Source organism: Carassius auratus, chromosome 40, assembly GCF_003368295.1.
Source record: "Carassius auratus strain Wakin chromosome 40, ASM336829v1, whole genome shotgun sequence".
NCBI lineage: Eukaryota > Metazoa > Chordata > Actinopteri > Cypriniformes > Cyprinidae > Carassius > Carassius auratus.
This window is the reverse complement of record NC_039282.1, coordinates 3,013,844-3,032,804: the sequence shown is the minus strand read 5'-3', so window position 1 is coordinate 3,032,804 and position 18,961 is coordinate 3,013,844. Positions and strand designations below refer to the sequence as shown.

At 42.4% G+C, this 18,961-nt stretch overlaps 1 protein-coding gene across 4 annotated transcripts in view; it reads right to left on the bottom strand.

The window, feature by feature from the left end:
- Positions 1-7,285: 7,285 nt before the first annotated feature.
- Positions 7,286-18,961, bottom strand: part of LOC113058249 (LIM domain kinase 1-like) — a 41,236-nt gene continuing 29,560 nt past the window's right edge. For 3 of the 4 annotated variants that reach the window (XM_026226001.1, XM_026226002.1, XM_026226000.1), the window contains 13 exons: positions 15,090-15,199; positions 14,097-14,294; positions 13,801-13,906; positions 13,501-13,688; positions 13,186-13,372; positions 12,903-12,989; positions 12,656-12,787; positions 12,265-12,324; positions 11,794-11,859; positions 11,520-11,688; positions 10,822-10,877; positions 10,588-10,745; positions 7,286-9,827 (listed from right to left, as the gene is read on the bottom strand). In XM_026226001.1, coding sequence (XP_026081786.1) covers positions 9,665-9,827; positions 10,588-10,745; positions 10,822-10,877; positions 11,520-11,688; positions 11,794-11,859; positions 12,265-12,324; positions 12,656-12,787; positions 12,903-12,989; positions 13,186-13,372; positions 13,501-13,688; positions 13,801-13,906; positions 14,097-14,294; positions 15,090-15,199 — 1,680 coding nt within the window. In that variant the 3' untranslated portion in view covers positions 7,286-9,664. Of the gene's footprint in view, positions 9,828-10,587; positions 10,746-10,821; positions 10,878-11,519; positions 11,689-11,793; positions 11,860-12,264; positions 12,325-12,655; positions 12,788-12,902; positions 12,990-13,185; positions 13,373-13,500; positions 13,689-13,800; positions 13,907-14,096; positions 14,295-15,089; positions 15,200-17,384; positions 17,577-18,961 lie in introns of those variants that run through there. The other variant, XM_026226003.1, reaches the window with a different exon arrangement.

Genomic DNA, 18,961 nt, shown 5'->3' with positions numbered 1-18,961 from the left:
CCACGCCGCCGTGACGTCACGCACTGCCTCCCGGATGACGTCACGCGCCCCATCAAAACAATCGCACATGGACGAGACAAAGCTTTATTTAGTATTCATAAATGAAAATATGGAGGAAATAAGACTTTGTTTTTTTATTTTAAGAGCACAAATTTAGCAATACCTAAATACAAAATTGGGGCTGAAAAATAAGAAAGCTGCAAAATGCGTTTCAATCTATTTCGCATTTTTGTTTAACATTTAAATGAGCCACTGATTATGTATATGTATTTTATTGTCTTTATTTTTTCTTTACTTTTTGTACCCCCTGACTGCTGTTGTAATTCCTAAAAGTCAAATAAAAAATAAATAAAAAACATGGACTAGACAAAACGCATCTATGTTTCCAAGAAAATTTCTTTTAATCCTAAAATTAAAAAAGCAAAACTAATATTTAACAATTATCTTCATAGATATCTATTCTTACTGGGAATAATGATTTAAATAATAGCAGAAGGTCTGTCTCGTTTTATATAGGCCTACCCTTTTTATTTGTTTATTATAATACATGTAAACAAATTATTATTATTATTATTATTATTATTATTATTATTTTTTTATTTTTTTTATTTTTTTTGGAATAACAAACCAGATTTACTATTTCAAAGTAAATTGGGTTAAGAATTGTGAATTTACCACATTCTATTTGGTAGTTTATTCCACACAATATCTATAAAAATCTAGGAGGTCTTAGATTTTCTTTAACTTAGGGTAAGGGTTAGGGTTAGTTTTCCCCTTCTAAGCTCCCCTTTACACTTTCTAAATTCCATGAACAGGCACTTTTGACATGGAAACTTAGGGTTAGGTTAGTGTTTACAGTTGCTTTCAGTGCTCTGCCCTTTTCTCTGTCCTGCGTTCAGTGACTGCACGCTTCAGAAACTAGGCTCATGTTTTGTTAAAAATTTCTCCCGACATAAAGTGAAGCTATGGAACAAGGAGGCTATTTTAGTTGTACATTTTTCTTGAATTGGCATGAAAAAGGTATTAACTATCTTTGTGATGTTTTAGATCCTGCAGTGAGTGTTTACTCTAACTGTTATTTCATGTTGAAATACAATTTCCTTGTTGTTCATGAGGAATTTCTCTCAATTGTTAATGCTATACCAAATGGTCTTGTTCACTCAATGAAATGTCATCTATCGTTGAAGTGATTGTAAAAAGAGAGCAGGATTTTTTGGTTGATGACAGGTGTATTTGTGACCCAAAATGTAATAATACAATTATAAGAAATGTGTTTAAGTCAAGGAAAAGAGTTCATCCGAGGGGAATTGTTTTTGGAATTCTTTAATAGATAAGATTAACTGGAAAAAAAGCATTGCTCTGACCTTATAAATTCTGTCCCTAACAAAGTAAAATAATTATATTTAAAGATTTTGCATAATATCTACCCCAATAATGAGATTACACCAACATTTGGTAATCCTCATTTGAGTTGTAATTTCTGTCATTTCAGTATTGAGTCTATTGATTATCTTTATTTCAAATGCTCCCTTATTAAGGAATTTTGGTTATTTGTTGACATTGATTTAACTACTGTATGTGTGGTATATATTGTTATTTTTGTCACTGTAAACATAACATAGAATATAAGAAAAAAAAGTTATTCATAGTTTTTTGACACATGTAGTATATATATATATATATATATATATATATATATATATATATATATATATATATATATATATATATATATATATATATACATAATATATATATATGTTATGTTATATAGACAAGTAAATAGTAATAACTGAACAAATGACCATGATATCATTATTAATTGTATGGTATTGTTCAAATGTGTTAGAAATATTAAAAAAGTACTCATATACACAATTAAATCATTTCAGTTTTATGTCAAAAACCAACAAACAGCGAATAAAATGAGTAGCAAAAGTTTTATGATGGGGAATTAATTGTCTAGAATTGCCAAGAAATCCAAAAAAAAAAAAAAAAAAAAACAGATTAATAACGCTGTACCTCATGCTCCTGTGGGATGCTATAGAAGAAGAAGACTAATGGACACAATAGGTGCCTACCGTAACTGATAACTGGTAGTTGTTTTTTCTCTTCCCTTCATTGTTACAGACTTTTAGTTTGTCTCTTATTAGTTTTCTTTTCCTTTTTTCTAGTTTGCGCCCTTCATTAGCTGTTGATGATTATAGGATGAGTTATCTTGTGTTTCATTAATTAACCTGGTCTGTAGCGGTGCTGTAGGTGCCGTGTTAGTAAATTAACCTGGTCTGTAGCGGTGCTGTAAGTGCCGTGTTGGTAAATTAACCTGGTCTGTAGCGGTGCTGTTGGTGCCGTGTTAGTAAATTAACCTGGTCTGTAGCGGTGCTGTAGGCGCCGTGTTGGTAAATTAACTTGGTCTGTAGCGGTGCTGTAAGTGCCGTGTTGGTAAATTAACCTGGTCTGTAGCAGTGCTGTAGGTGCCGTGTTAGTAAATTAACCTGGTCTTTAGCGGTGCTGTAGGTGCCGTGTTAGTAAATTAACTTGGTCTGTAGCGGTGCTGTAGGCGCCGTGTTGGTAAATTAACCTGGTCTGTAGCAGTGCTGTAGGCGCTATGTTGGTAAATTAAACTGGTCTGTAGCGGTGCTGTAGGCGCCGTGTTGGTAAATTAACCTGGTCTGTAGCGGTGCTGTAGGCGCCGTGTTGGTGAATTAACCTGGTCTGTAGCGGTGCTTTAGGTGCTGTGTGGTTAAAATAAACTGGTCTGTAGCGGTGCTGTAGGCGCCGTGTTGGTAAATTAACCTGGTCTGTAGTGGTGCTGTAGGCGCCGTGTTGATAAATTAACCTGGTCTGTAGCGGTGATGTAGGCGCCGTGTTGGTAAATTAACCTGGTCTGTAGCGGTGCTGTAGGCGCCGTGTTGGTAAATTAACCTGGTCTGTAGCGGTGCTGTAGGCGCCGTGTTGGTGAATTAACCTGGTCTGTAGCGGTGCTTTAGGTGCTGTGTGGTTAAAATAAACTGGTCTGTAGCGGTGCTGTAGGCGCCGTGTTGGTAAATTAACCTGGTCTGTAGCGGTGCTGTAGGCGCTATGTTGGTAAATTAACCTGGTCTGTAGCGGTGATGTAGGCGCCGTGTTGGTAAATTAACCTGGTCTGTAGCGGTGCTGTAGGCGCCGTGTTGGTAAATTAACCTGGTCTGTAGCGGTGCTGTAGGCGCCGTGTTGGTAAATTAACCTGGTCTGTAGCGGTGCTGTAGGTGCCGTGTTGGTAAATTAACCTGGTCTGTAGCGGTGCTGTAGGCGCCGTGTTGGTAAATTAACCTGGTCTGTAGCGGTGCTGTAGGCGCCGTGTTGGTAAATTAACCTGGTCTGTAGCGGTGCTGTCGGTGCTGTATTGGTAAATTAACCTGGTCTGTAGCGGTACTGTAGGCGCCGTGTTGGTAAATTAACCTGGTCTGTAGCGGTGCTGTAGGCGCCGTGTTGGTAAATTAACCTGGTCTGTAGCGGTGATGTAGGCGCTGTGTTGGTAAATTAACCTGGTCTGTAGCGGTGCTGTAGGCGCCTTGTTGGTAAATTAACCTGGTCTGTAGCTGTGCTGTAGGTGCCGTGTGGGTAAATTAACCTGGTCTGTAGCGGTGCTGTAGGCGCCGTTTTGGTAAATTAACGTGGATTGTAGCGGTGCTGTAGGCGCCGTGTTGGTAAATTAACCTGGTCTGTAGCGGCGGTGCTGTAGGCGCCGTGTGGGTAAATTAACCTGGTCTGTAGCGGTGCTGTAGGCGCCATGTTGGTAAATTAACCTGGTTTGTAGTGGTGCTGTAGGCGCTGTGTTGGTAAATTAACCTGGTCTGTAGCGGTGCTTTAGGTGCTGTGTGGTTAAAATAAACTGGTCTGTAGCGGTGCTGTAGGTGCCGTGTTGGTAAATTAACCTGGTCTGTACGTGTTGGTAAATTAACCTGGACTGTAGCAGTGCTGTAGGCACCATGTTGGTAAATTAACCTGGTCTATAGCGTTGCTGTAGGCGTCGTGTTGGTAAATTAACCTGGTCTGTAGCGGTTCTGTAAGCGCTGTGTTGGTAAATTAACCTGGTCTGTAGCGGTGCTGTAGGTGCCGTGTTGGTAAATTAACCTGGTCTGTAGCGGTGCTGTAGGCGCTGTGTTGGTAAATTAACCTGGTCTGTACGTGTTGGTAAATTAACCTGGTCTGTAGCGGTGCTGTAAGCGCTGTGTTGGTAAATTAACCTGGTCTGTACGTGTTGGTAAATTAACCTGGTCTGTAGCGGTGCTGTAAGCGCTGTGTTGGTAAATTAACCTGGTCTGTAGCATTGCTGTAGGCAACATGTTGGTAAATTAACCTGGTCTGTAGCGGTGCAGTAGGTGCCGTGTTGGTAAATTAACCTGGTCTGTACGTGTTGGTAAATTAACCTGGACTGTAGCAGTGCTGTAGGCACCATGTTGGTAAATTAACCTGGTCTATAGCTTTGCTGTAGGCGTTGTGTTGGTAAATTAACCTGGTCTGTAGCGGTTCTGTAAGCGCTGTGTTGGTAAATTAATCTGGTCTGTAGGGGTGCTGTAGGCGCTGTGTTGGTAAATTAACCTGGTCTGTAGCGGTGCTGTAGGCGCTGTGTTGGTAAATTAACCTGGTCTGTACGTGTTGGTAAATTAACCTGGTCTGTAGCGGTGCTGTAAGCGCTGTGTTGGTAAATTAACCTGGTCTGTAGCATTGCTGTAGGCAACATGTTGGCAAATTAACCTGGTCTGTAGCGGTGCTGTAGGTGCCGTGTTGGTAAATTAACCTGGTCTGTAGCGGTGCTGTAAGCACCATGTTGGTAAATTAACCTGGTATGTAGCGGTGCTGTAGGCACCATGTTGGTAAATTAACCTGGTCTGTAGCGGTGCTGTAAGCGCTGTGTTGGTAAATTAAACTGGTCTGTAGCGGTGCTGTAAGCGCTGTGTTGGTAAATTAACCTGGTCTGTAGCGGTGCTGTAGGCACCGTGTTGGTAAATTAACCTGGTCTGTACGTGTTGGTAAATTAACCTGGTCTGTACGTGTTGGTAAATTAACCTGGTCTGTAGCGGTGCTGTAAGCGCTGTGTTGGTAAATTAACCTGGTCTGTAGCATTGCTGTAGGCAACATGTTGGTAAATTAACCTGGTCTGTAGCGGTGCTGTAGGTGCCGTGTTGGTAAATTAACCTGGTCTGTAGCGGTGCTGTAAGCGCTGTGTTGGTAAATTAACCTGGTCTGTAGCGGTGCTGTAGGCACCGTGTTGGTAAATTAACCTGGTCTGTACGTGTTGGTAAATTAACCTGGTCTGTAGCGGTGCTGTAAGCACCGTGTTGGTAAATTAACCTGGTATGTAGCGGTGCTGTAGGCACCATGTTGGTAAATTAACCTGGTCTGTAGCGGTGCTGTAGGTGCCGTGTTGGTAAATTAACCTTGTCTGTAGCGGTGCTGTAAGCGCTGTGTTGGTAAATTAAACTGGTCTGTAGCGGTGCTGTAAGCGCTGTGTTGGTAAATTAACCTGGTCTGTAGCGGTGCTGTAAGCGCTGTGTTGGTAAATTAACCTGGTCTGTAGCTGTGCTGTAGGTTCCGTGTTGTTAAATTAACCTGGTCTGTAGCGGTGCTGTAGGCACCGTGTTGGTAAATTAACCTGGTGTGTAGCAGTGCTGTAGGCACCGTGTTGGTAAATTAACCTGGTCTGTAGCGGTGCTGTAGGTGCCGTGTTGGTAAATTAACCTGGTCTGTAGCGGTGCTTTAGGTGCCGTGTGGGTAAATTAACCTGGTCTGTAGCAGTGCTGTAAGCGCTGTGTTGGTAAATTAAACTGGTCTGTAGCGGTGCTGTAGGCACCATGTTGGTAAATTAACCTGGTCTTAAGCAGTGATGTAGGTGCTGTGTTGGTAAATTAACCTGGTCTGTAGCGGTGCTGTAGGCGCCGTGTTGGTAAATTAACCTGGTCTGTAGCGGTGCTGTAGGCACCATGTTGGTAAATTAACCTGGTCTGTAGCGGTGCTGTAGGCACCATGTTGGTAAATTAACCTGGTCTGTAGCGGTGCTGTAGGCACCATGTTGGTAAATTAACCTGGTCTGTAGCGGTGCTGTAGGCACCATGTTGGTAAATTAACCTGGTCTGTAGCGGTGCTGTAGGCACCATGTTGGTAAATTAACCTGGTCTGTAGCAGTGCTCTAGGTGCTGTGTTGGTAAATTAACCTGGTCTGTAGCGGTGCTGTAGGCGCTGTGTTGGTAAATTAACCTGGTCTGTACGTGTTGGTAAATTAACCTGGTCTGTAGCGGTGCTGTGTTGGTAAATTAACCTGGTCTGTAGCGGTGCTGTAGGCACCATGTTGGTAAATTAACCTGGTCTGTAGCAGTGCTGTAGGCGCCGTGTTGGTAAATTAACCTGCTCTGTAGCGGTGCTGTCGGTGCTGTATTGGTAAATTAACCTGGTCTGTAGCGGTGCTGTAGGCGCCGTGTTGGTAAATTAACCTGGTCTGTAGCGGTGCTGTAGGTGCTGTGTTGGTAAATTAACCTGGTCTGTAGCGGTGCTGTAGGTGCCGTATTGGTAAATTAACCTGGTCTGTAGCGGTGCTGTAGGCGCTGCGTTGGTAAATTAACCTGGTCTGTAGTGGTGTTGTAGGCACTATGTTGGTAAATTAACCTGGTCTGTAGTGGTGTTGTAGGCACTATGTTGGTAAATTAACCTGGTCTGTAGTGGTGTTGTAGGCACTATGTTGGTAAATTAACCTGGTCTGTAGCGGTGCTGTAGGTGCCGTGTTGGTAAATTAACCTGGTCTGTAGCGGTGCTGTAGGTGCCGTGTTGGTAAATTAACCTGGTCTGTAGTGGTGTTGTAGGCACTATGTTGGTAAATTAACCTGGTCTGTAGCGGTGCTGTAGGTGCTGTGTTGGTAAATTAACCTGGTCTGTAGTGGTGCTGTAGGTGCCGTGTTGGTAAATTAACCTGGTCTGTACGTGTTGGTAAATTAACCTGGTCTGTAGTAGTGCTGCCTTCTGGCAGTTTTCCTTTTGGATTATTATTAAAGACTGATCGTTGTATGCTATGTGTGACACCTACAGACCATTAGTGCTCGGCCCAATTTAGTCTTTTACAACCGTTCTGTTTTTGCCAATGTACAGTAAATGTGAGACTGTAAATGACCTGTATTGTCTGTCGGTCTCTGATATATGTATTATATATTGAACTGTCATTGTTTTCATGTCATGATTATGAGTCATCAGCTAAATATGCATGAAGAGAGGACACTGAACACAGCAGCAATGAGGAGTCGACAGACAGCAGTGGAACATCAGGAGCGTACTTTATTCTGTCCTGAATTACAGTCGCCTCCATTCACGGCCAGTACGTTTAAAGTGCAGAGTCATTTCACAGCTTCAGTAAAAACATTAAATTACAGGAAACCATAAACCTAAAATATCAAACTGAACAATGGAAACGTGGAGAATATAAATATCAAGAGAACAAAAGGAAGCCTCATTGAAACAGGTAAGTGATGACGACACAAACTCATCCAGCTCCAAACACATGACGAGTCGTTGGCAAGGCTAGCGTAAAACAAAGGCACAGCGATGTGGAGAGGTAAAAGCATCACTCCAGAAGGAAAAGCTGCAGCATTCTGTCACCAGATCAAGCTCTGGATTCCTCAGCACTTTCTCATTGATGCGTATGAGTTTGACAGATATGAACGATGACATGACAGCAGCAGGAGCCTGGGTTGGACTCCAGTGTTTAAGTGCTCTGTCTGTGTGTAGGCCAGAAGGTCCAGACACACATGGGAATGATGGAGGTGCTACAGGACTCTCAGTACGGCCCTGGCCCTGGCCCCGAGCAGCAGATCACACTCACACAACTCCTTTATACAGCACTGCTTTGGCTCACAGGATACAGGATTTCTGGTCAATTTTTGGTTACAGGAACTATGGACTCTAATTCTCTAAAATGGCTTTCATAGTAATATGGCTTTTTGTTAATGGCAGTAATGATGTTATTGATTTCTGATATGATCAACAGGGCTTCAAGTCAACATTAAAGGAAAATTAAGCCTATTTATTGTCTTGATAAACCAAGCCAGACTTGATAACAGTTTTTCTGTCTGGTTGACATCAGCTTGTCTAGGACAGGATACAGATTCATCTCACAACAGCCAAATATCTATATAGAATCGGTCAAACTGGTACTGATAGTGAACGCAGTCATTTAATTGTAACTGTATATTAGTAAGTGCACTGTGATCAGATGTTGTTTCTGTCTGTGACACATCTGCTGCTCAGGACCAGAGGATCTATCAGAGACCGCATTCATACAATAACCAAACAGCTCAAGTTCTGAGTGAACCAGAGAAACAAAGGCAGCCGCTTTCACACATAGTGCAAATCAAATCATTTCAACATTTTAGAAAAGAGAAAATAGTGGTTCTATTCAAAAAGAGAGAAGAAAAGGCTGTGTTTTTACTTTTTTCCGTCTGTACAAGTGCTTTCCTGGTGAATCCTCCTTCATGTTTTCACAATAACATCTGTTGATCTTTACGAGAACAGCTGGATCAGTAGTGGAGGACGTGACAGTGACACATGCAGCGTGACGGCAGGAGAGACATCGAGAGAAGCCTTTCTGTCAAGTATTTACATCAGCAGTGTTGTGTAAAGCTGAGGCTCCCCTGGGGAGTCTCACACACACACACACACACACACACACACACACGGGCTCTGGGCGAGCTGATTCGCACTCGTTCAGTCGTGAGGATCCACCCTGAGACAGACCGTCCCACAAGAGGGTCTAACATCAGCGTGTGCAACAGTACCGAGCGCTTCGATTGGCTGAGATCAGCACACGGGACAGGAAATCCTGTCCACTCAGCACAATTTAAACCATTAGATAATAACGAGTCCACAACATCATTCACCCCGAAATCTAAAGAAACAAATTAGAAACTTGATTTTGCACAAGAACATGAAGCCTGTGAAGATCTTTGATTTTCTTTTAAATCACCATAAAATACATTCATTACAGCAAATACTAACGTGATGCAAATTTACTTAACAATTTTAAATAACAAATCATTATAAAAAAAAATAGGCTTCATTGTTTTCTGCAAAACACATATATACATATATTTTGGATTTGGGGTTAGAAGACAGTATTAAGTTAAGAGTTGACGTGTATGATGTTTTATGTGTTGGACACGCACATCATTTTCCTGATCTTCTCGTGAGGACTGGACTTGCAAATTACAGCAAACATCCAGATGAAAGTACGCCAATGTGCAATCACTATACAAAATAATGTCTGCACATATACAATATGTCAAACATTTACTGTGTGTGTACTGTAACTCTGTTTACACTGCGGGGAGTGTAGCTAAGAGGACACTGAGGATGTGTGAGTCTGGTGCGTTCATATCTCATCAGCAGATCAAGCCAAACATCAGTCAGAACATCAGAGCTTCATCACAGAAGTGGTGTGGACGAGAGCTGAACGCACCATCAGTACCGTATGAAGAACATCACACTGTAAGCCACAGCAGACATGCATGAGTGTGTCAGACTCAAACATCTGTCCAGATGTGTTAGGTTGTGAGGCTGGATTTGCAGAAGCGTGGTGTGTTGGGTCGTCCTGTGGTGGACCTGCTCCTCCGTCTGCAGCGTTCGGCTCTGATCTCTGCTCTCACTCGGGCTGCTCTGGGTGCGTGTGAAGCCCGTTCTTGCTGCTCGAGTGTTTCTGCCAGAAGTCTTGATGAAGGACTTCCAGCTCGGACATCAGATGAAGCCCCATCTCCATGTGCATCTTCAGGTTCTCCAGCCACGACTCCAGCTTAGCAAACGCAGGCCTGAGCAGAGAGCACACACATCTCTAACTAACAGCACAGTTTCACAATGTCATTATTCTCTATAACTATATTGTTATTTATAGACTGTTTATGGGGCTGAGGATTATACAGATTCAGTTGGTGCAATTACTAATAGAATCTCATGCAGAATGTAGTTATATGAGCTAAAAATTCAAGAAATGAGCACACAATATGACCCTCTTACATTAGTTTAGAGTGCTGCTTTTCAAAAATATTAGCTATAAAGTCACAGAAGAGCTGTTGAGGATCTCTGATTAACACACTGTGTGATTCCTTACAATATGAATCCATGGTCTTTAACCAATCAAGTGAGTCATGATTCAGTGATTCAGTCACATGCTCCATTTCTGAATCAGTTTGAATGAATCATTTGAATGAATCATTAAGTGACTCGCTGCCACCTATTGGCAGTTTTATTTTGAAATTGAGATGATCTTTTCATTTTTTTTTTTTTACAATTTCATATTTCTATATGTTTTTTAAATACCCTATTGATATAGATTTGTTATCATTATTTATGCACTGCTGAATCAGATTTTTTCTCAAGCCACCTTTTTATAATTTAATCTATTCATTGCTTTCCCATTTAACACAACAATCTGAAATGATCTTTTGACAGTAATTTCTAAGTATTTGGTTTATTAATCAGCACAGTATGTAGTAAAACAGACCAAAAATGTGAATCACTTGACCGCCCTAATAGTTTATGTTCTGTGTAAATATGATGGTCATTACTAACCGTTTCTCAGCGTCCAGATCGCAGCAGAGCGCAGCCATGGGGAAGAAAGCTGGTGGGCATTCAGGTGGACAGTGATCGTCCAAAAACTCTTTCACGTTCAGCCCGAAATCCATGGCACGGGGCAAGCAGTCGGGATCAGCGTTGACTCGCCCTATGATCTGATTCAGAGAGGAGACGGAGTCAGCTTTCTCTAAACCACACACTGAAGCACACTGAAGCTGTAACCACACTCACCTCACACAGCATGATGCCGAATGAGAAGATGTCCACCTTCTCATCGTAGCTCTTCCCTGAGGAGCAGACGCAGAAACACAAACATCAGACTCATGGTCTACCCTATCACCAACTCAAAAAAGAGGACGCTACAGTTACGTTGTTGAATGTACTTCCTAAACACTTGGAGGGTAAAGACTTTTATTCACGGATTTTTCTTCTGCTTTTAACACAATCCAACCCCATGTGCTAATTCATAAGCCTTTAGAACAGTTTACATTGAGTAACAATATTGTGGGCTGGATTCTGGATTTATTAACTAATCAGACACTAATTCTATTGACAGGACCATGATGATATTTTACTGAATCACTCTTATCCTTTTCTCTGGTGTCTTGGTCTGGAAACGTGTCTGTAAGGAACACGAATTCACCGAGTCAGGTTGTTAGATATAATAAGCCTTTGGGTACAAGTAAAGTGAATATAACCTGAAGCTGAGAGTCTGCTTTGACATTTGAGCATTGTCTCGTGTCTGCATGTGGAGACCTACATGTTCAGGTTCAGCAGATGGAATAAATACAGTTCTCAAAAACTTGGCTCTTTTAATAAATCCTCTCTAAAATTAGATTTTTCTTTTGTAAGAACATTATGGTTAACACAGAGAATACTACATTAATAACAGATTTGCATGACGGATGCTGAAGCCAGTGGTCTCTGACCGTGGATCATCTCGGGGGCCATCCAGTAGGGGTTTCCCACCACGGTGTATCTCTTTCTCCTGTCGGGTTTCCTCACGCCCGCGATCTGTCCTGACGCCAGCTTGTCCTGAGTCTTGTCCTCCACCATGAGTCGAGACAGTCCGAAATCAGCCACCACAACACTGTTATTCTGCCAAGAGAAGGAAACTACTCACAGGTCTGCAGACAAAACACCGCACAGCAGAAACTACACAAAGACAAAACACACACACACACACACACAGGCGTGACTGACCTCTCGGACCAGACAGTTGTGTGAGTTGAGATCTCGATGGATGATGTTCATGGAGTGCAGATACGTCTGAGTCAAAGCAGGAGAGAAACAGATGTCAAACACTGCCATCTGCAGGCCACACACTTCATTCACCACAGAGTTCTGGATTTCACTTCAATTCAATTTCTTCTTCAGCATTTTTATCAATGGCTGTTTTTTTTTTGTTTTTTTTGTCTGTTTTTTTTTTGTTTTTAGTTGGAAATATTTTGCACTGTGTTTAACTAAAGCAGAACAAAAAATAATATATATTTTTTTATATAATGTATTTAGGTTTTGGAGTGAAAATTAGTTAATTAGGTTAGGTTTCCAAACTTTTTTGATCTTTTTCAACTTCATAAAATCGTAATGTAAAGTGGTTTAGTAGTGATGTGATCCTGCGGTCACGCAATAATGTGAAGTGTCCAGAAGAGGGCAGCACTGAGAGACACTCACCATCCCGGAGGAAATGTCCTTCGCAAAACTGACTCTCTGTTTCCATGAATAATCACGGTCCTGCACAGATCACACATTCACAGTCAGAGGAGGAGATGACACACAACAGTACAGCTGTTAGACTGCATCTACAGTGTGGGACGATCTGAACATCTGACACGCTTTATATTTGTCACTTCAAACAAACTCATGTTTAATTAATGGTTTTTATACTGTACAAACTGTATTCTCCATCACCCTTCTCCGAACATACACCTGCATCTGATTTATTTTTATACCAGTTTTATAAATGAGGACATCCCCAAAGGGAGGTTTTTGGAGATTTTGTTAGGTTAAGCTCACTATTGGATACAAATTTATCCCCAACACACACACACACACACACACACACCATGTTCTTGATGATGTCTCTCAGCGTTCCTCCCTTGATGTACTCAGCGATGAAGTTGAGCCGCTTGTCTTTGTAGAGGACACCGATGAACTTGAGCACGTTCGGATGATCCAAACATCTCATGACCTTCACCTGAACACACAGCGACACCACCGCGTCACACACAGCAGCGATCTCATCCAGACGAGAGCCGAAACCAAACCTGTGTTAAACTGTGTGTGTGTGTGCTGTAGTGAGCAGCCATCACCTCTTTCAGGAAGGTCCTCTGTGTTTCCTCATCGAATCGAATGAGTTCCTTCATCACCATCACCTCCCCCGTCTCTCTGTGAGTCACCTGACAACACACACACACACACACACACACACACACAACGACAGAGCAGCATGTTACTACAGTACTCACACTAGTACACACTAGTAGTGAGTGTGTGTGCCTGTGTGTGTGTGTGTGTGTGTCTGTGTGTGTGTGTGTGTGTGTGTGTCTCTGTGTGTCTGTGTGTGTGTGACTGTGTGTGTGTGTGTGCGCTCACCTTTATGGCCTGTCCGAAGCAGCCTGTACCCAGCACCTCTCCGTGGATCAGGTCGGAGGCTCTGAATATTCGGTGTGTGCGGCTGGACACGACTCGCAGCGACTCGGAGCGGCCGATGTCTTTCCTCAGAGACACTGGAGACGGAGTGTTACTGGAGCACGGAGACTTATCGATACTGTAGCTGCGCCTGCACACACACACACACACACACACACTGACTGTTAAAATCACACTGCTAGCACTCTCAATTAATTATGTGACACTGTGATGTGTTCAGTGTTGTCACAGATGTGCGGTGTGTGTGTGTTTACTGACGTGATGATCCGCGAGCGCAGGTTGGTAATGTCCTGGCTGGGGGGCCGTGTGATGGGTGTGATGGGACTGGGTCCCTCAGACGGGGGGGTCGGCCCGTCCACCTGGTCCTCCGAGGGACTGTGGTCATGAGGGTCGTGTTCAATGGTCAGCTGCAGCAGACGACTGGTCTCCTGGATCAGCAGATCAATCTGACACACACACACACACACACACACACATGAATGATGCTTGGACTGACGGAGAGTCTGTTTGCAGTCACGCTGACTGTGACTCAACAGTGAGTGTGAATCCTTTATTCACCTCGTCCAGAGGAACGTTCTTGATTGGGGTTCCATTGATCTCCAGGATCCGGTCTCCAACATGAATGGAGTTCTTGAGGTCTGGACTCACACACTCTGGGTTCACCCTGAACACACACACATGAAGCCCAGCGCATGACATCAGGAACACACACATGACTTCTGATGGAAACACATCTCTGACAGCAGATCACCAGTCTTTGTTTTCCCCATTCAAATGGTTTTTCTACAAGACGCTAATTCTAAACACAATATCAAACAGATGTGATGTGAGTTGTGAGCATGTCTCATACTCACTGGGAGACCCTGACGGTGTGTGTGTGCTCGGGGCTGAAGCCGTTGGGACTGGAGCCCTGGTCGATGGACACAGAAAAGCCTCGTTTGCCGTCGGTGGAGGCAGGTATGGACACTAGCGTGACCGTGTGAGGGATCCTGGAGCAGGGCGAGTCGGGCAGGGTGACCGGGGTCAGGATGGTCTGGTGATAACAGTGTCCACTAGAGGGAGACACAGCAGATCATCAGCACACTACACACTTCAGAAGAGTGCTTGAAATCACCAAATAACTGGACACTTCCCACTGGACGTTTAAGATACAAGAGAACATGATTTCAGAAGTTCAGCACTCTTTATATCATGGCTTCTGGATGAACTGGTGACATTTTACCTCTGTTACTGACATTAGCAAACGTGTACTTCCAATGCTTAACATAAGAAACTGTTCAAATATACGAGCTGCCATGCAATCATTATAACTTTGTGGTTATGATTATGAAAGTAAGTTGATAAGGTGCACTAATGATGCTGGGATGTGCAGAGATTGGTAATGCTTTATATTAGTAAACACATATTCACTATTAACTAAGAGTTTTCCCTCAATTAACCCTTCATTTGCTGCTTCCTGATAGTTAGTAAGGTAGTTGTGGCAGTAGTTATGTTTAGATGTGGTGTGGATTAAAGGATCTGCAGAATAATGCTTTATAAGTACTAATAAACAGTCATATGCATGGTAATGAGCAACTCGTTAATACTGAACAGTGTTCAGTGTTTTCACAGGCTCTGTTAGTGATTTATATACACATTCATCTTGCTATCAATATACTGTTACAGTAACTGAAGTGTAGAAATGCAGTATAGTTTGGTTTGCAGAATTGCCTGTTAGTTAAAACAAACCCATTTATTGACTAACTTCTAGACTTCTCATGATTAAAGCTCACTCTAACACACTAATAATCCTGTCAAGAGCAGGTTTCATCAGAATACACACGTGTGCTGGTGTAAGAGTCACTCACCAGTAGAGTTTGGATCGCTCCACCAGAGCATACGTGTCTCCATCACCGATGAACGCCCGGCAGCTCAGACAGGTGAAGCATTCGGGGTGATACTTCTGTTCCCCGGCGACCTGGAGCACACAGTCAGAGGTCAGAGGTCAGAGGTCAGCATCCAGCACTCTTCACACACTCTGGCCTGCACTAGAGAGAGATTTACCAGGAGACTGCTGATCTCAGACAGGGTCTCTCCTGCTGAACTAAAGGTAAATCAGGAAATACATCTCTAAAGGTTCACATATCAGTGTAGTGTAGTGACGTCACTGGATCAGCCAGAGGAACAGAGGAAAAACAAGCAAAAGAACATTTCACTATGTAATGTGATGATCAGAGTCTGTACACATTGTAGCAATACATTTCCATCGCTTTTCCATGACTTGAAACCATGTTCATGTGCTAATGTTCCATTATTTTACAATAGGAATAAAAAACTGTTCACATTTGATGTGAGAATGACATCTTCAGGGGGAAATGTGACGTCGCTGCCCACCGCTTCCTCAGTTCAGTAGCTGCTTCACAAACACTCAACCAACACGGAAACAGAGCTGAAAATACACATCTCCACCCACAGCTACAGCTCCACCGTTTCCAATGCCAGACCTCTACACCACACTCCTGCCGTAGAGTCCCTCATTAGCATGTGTCCCTTATGAGTTTAACACTCAACAGCTGCCTGACCTCAACTACACACATGTTTCTAAATAAATCAGCCCGAATCCCCCATCTCTCCCCATGCTGTAACTCAGCTTTCAGATGAGGACGTTTCCAGAAGATTCCACAGTGCATGAGGTCTTCTGTTGTGTTATTGACAGTTGATCACAATGAGCCACACACGATTGACTTCAGGACAGAAGACATGGATACAGGAAACCTGAAACATTTCCAGATCTGAACCAGTCCCTTTGACTTTAGACGATGGATCAATGAGTGTGAACGTCATACACCTGCTCTGGTGGCCTGTGTTTTAACCTTTCATCACACAAACCATCAGTGTCCTCAGACAAACAGAGACCTGTGGTTTAGACGGGCTGACTCATCCTGTATGTTGCCTGTATTCAAGTTTGGAAACAACCGGGTTGAACACAGATGTGGGAAGTGTGATTTCAAAAGCGATATTTAAAATGAGAACGACTGGATTCATCACCTGAAGGTCACACTCACTTCTTATTGTCAGCTGTTCATCTATTCATCGACACGTGTTTGATTAATGACATCTTTTGAGTCTGAAACACTGTCATTGAGGAGCTGGACACAAACTACAGCTCCAAGCATCCTAGCATTGGGGAGGAACGTTTTTCCTGTTGATGTTACACAATATTTGATCAAGCACGCAGATCAGAGCCATGTGTGATTGATGAATGACAATAAAGATAGATCCGCTCTCGACATTAGACACAACAAACTATTAAACTGTCTGAACTTCTGTACCTCATTCACATGTATTCCTTTATTCAAAGAGACTTACAAATAATGAAGCTATTCAACCTTCTGTGAGCCTGTCCTCACAGCACTGTTTTAAATAGCATCCCATTAAATATGCTGTCTACCCTGCATAGTAGTTCTACAGATGCACAGTATTATGGTTTCAACAATTCAAACAGCATGGTTCAACTCAAAAGTACGAAACAAGCTCCAGCAGATTAACAGGTGCAGTTCTAGCAGCTTCTGTGGAGGGTTTGATCCTCATAGAGCATGTTCAGCTGAGTGTGTGCTGAATGAAGAAATGTGAGTCAGGACCTGTGTAGCTGTGCTGTTAGTGTCTCAGACACTGTGACGTGATGCAGGACCTGACCCAGTTAACTAGCCAAGGATGGGATCCAAACAGGAAAGATGCTGCATCTATCCCATTTAAACTGAACCATTTGTTTTGATTTTCTCAAGAATTAGAAGGCTTTATGAACGTTCTTTTAGGTCATGAAATTCCCATATCATGTGGTGTCAGAAGACACGGATTGAACCCTTACAGAAAATAATGAGTGTGATCAGATAAACCAGAATAAACCAGCTCATCACGTCTGTGAACATCGATTAAGATGAAAACTGTAATGGGAATTGCTGAGATGCATCTTCTCATCTTAACACATGCTTGAAAGATATTAAATGATAAAGCTTGTTAAATCGGCATCAGAGTCAAACTGAATGTTCCTTTTACATTATATACTAGCACAACATTATCCTCTAAACTGAACATGAATGAAATACAGGTCTGTGCTGTCCTTATAAACGACACAGACATGTATAAACTCCCATCTGGCTTACCTTCTTCTCTCTCTTCCAGAGTCTCAGACAGCAGAAGCCCCAGTAAAACACATCGCCGAACATGTCCACCAGCTACAGTGTGTAGATCATTCTAGCGAAAGCGGCATGAAAACAAAACACAGCCACACACCCAGCGCTGAGCTCATCCAGAAAGCTCTGTGTCACTCCCTCTGTCTGTCTCTCTCTCTCTATCTCTCTCTGAGCGGGTGACTTCATCACTTCCTGCCGAGCAGGCGCACACACACACACACCCACACACACACACTCCTCCCCCACTCGACCCAACCCTCTCTCTGACACACACAACCTCTCAGAGGAGCTTCAGCCGTGTTACTACAGTCGCAGCAAAGCTCAACTCATCTGATGGGCCTTTCTGATTTCTCTTTCTGGCAGAGCAGGCCGACATGACCCTACATGATCAGTCAATCAGACCAAAACTGCCATTCTCAGTCAGCTCTCAGAACATCCAATGTACTTCCCCAGCTAGAAATGTTGCATGTTCTGGGAATGTTTTCAGCTGCAAGTTTTATTTTAGTTCCCAGAATGTTCTTTTAAAAGGTAGGATAACATTCTCCAAAAACATTCTAAAAATGTCTATTGATAACATTGTAACAACATTATTCTCTAACATTCTAATAAAGCTTCCCATCACACTAGATGTGGACTGACATTGCTCAGAAGTCAGATGTTGGTTGAAAGTGAAAACTAGAGATTTTCCGATACCCTTTTTCTCTTCCCGATTCCGATTCGATACCTGGGCTCAGGGTATCGGACGATACAGAGTACTGATCCGATACCTGGGTGTGTATCTGTATATACAGCTGTATATACTACTAGCCCTGTGTAAATTGCTAGAATTATTTTATGGTGTGCTTCAGACTTATCCCTTAATAAAACAAGTAAATGGTGAACTACTGTATTTATTACAGTATTTTTATTATTTGACATGAATTTAATAGTAATATTATTTTCTTAAGCGAAAAAAAGACTTCAAATGCAGCCAAAAATCTAACACCGCAAACTAAAAAAGGTATTTTAGTTTTACAATATAACTGTATACAAAAACTGCAACAAATAAGTCTTGGAATATAAAAAATTATATATTAATCAGATAATCTCTTTACAACAAAACAAGTAAAAAACAACCAACCGTCTAGGCATAATTATTATTACTACATATAGACATAGCTAAATCTACTGTAGGCTACAACAGTAGCTTAATATATTGTCAGTTTATATATTAATATATTGACAGTTTTCTCAAATGAAATGGTAAATTCTCATGAAGTGACGGTTTATGCGTTCGTGTCCTCATATAGTGACACACGGCAGAGACTACAAAACAGCGAGCTCCCGCGCATCTGTGCCTGTCACCCACAGAGATGTAGAGTAATATTTAAATAGTATTTTGCAGTTTAATACTCACAGACACTAGTATATATTCGGCTACAGTCTGGAGCCCTGCGCTTAGACTAACACAGAAGCAACTGAACGCAGCTGTGGGTACTGAATATTCTCGGGAGTCGGTAACTTACTACCGTACTACAGAGACGCTGGTATCATCACTTTTTTACATT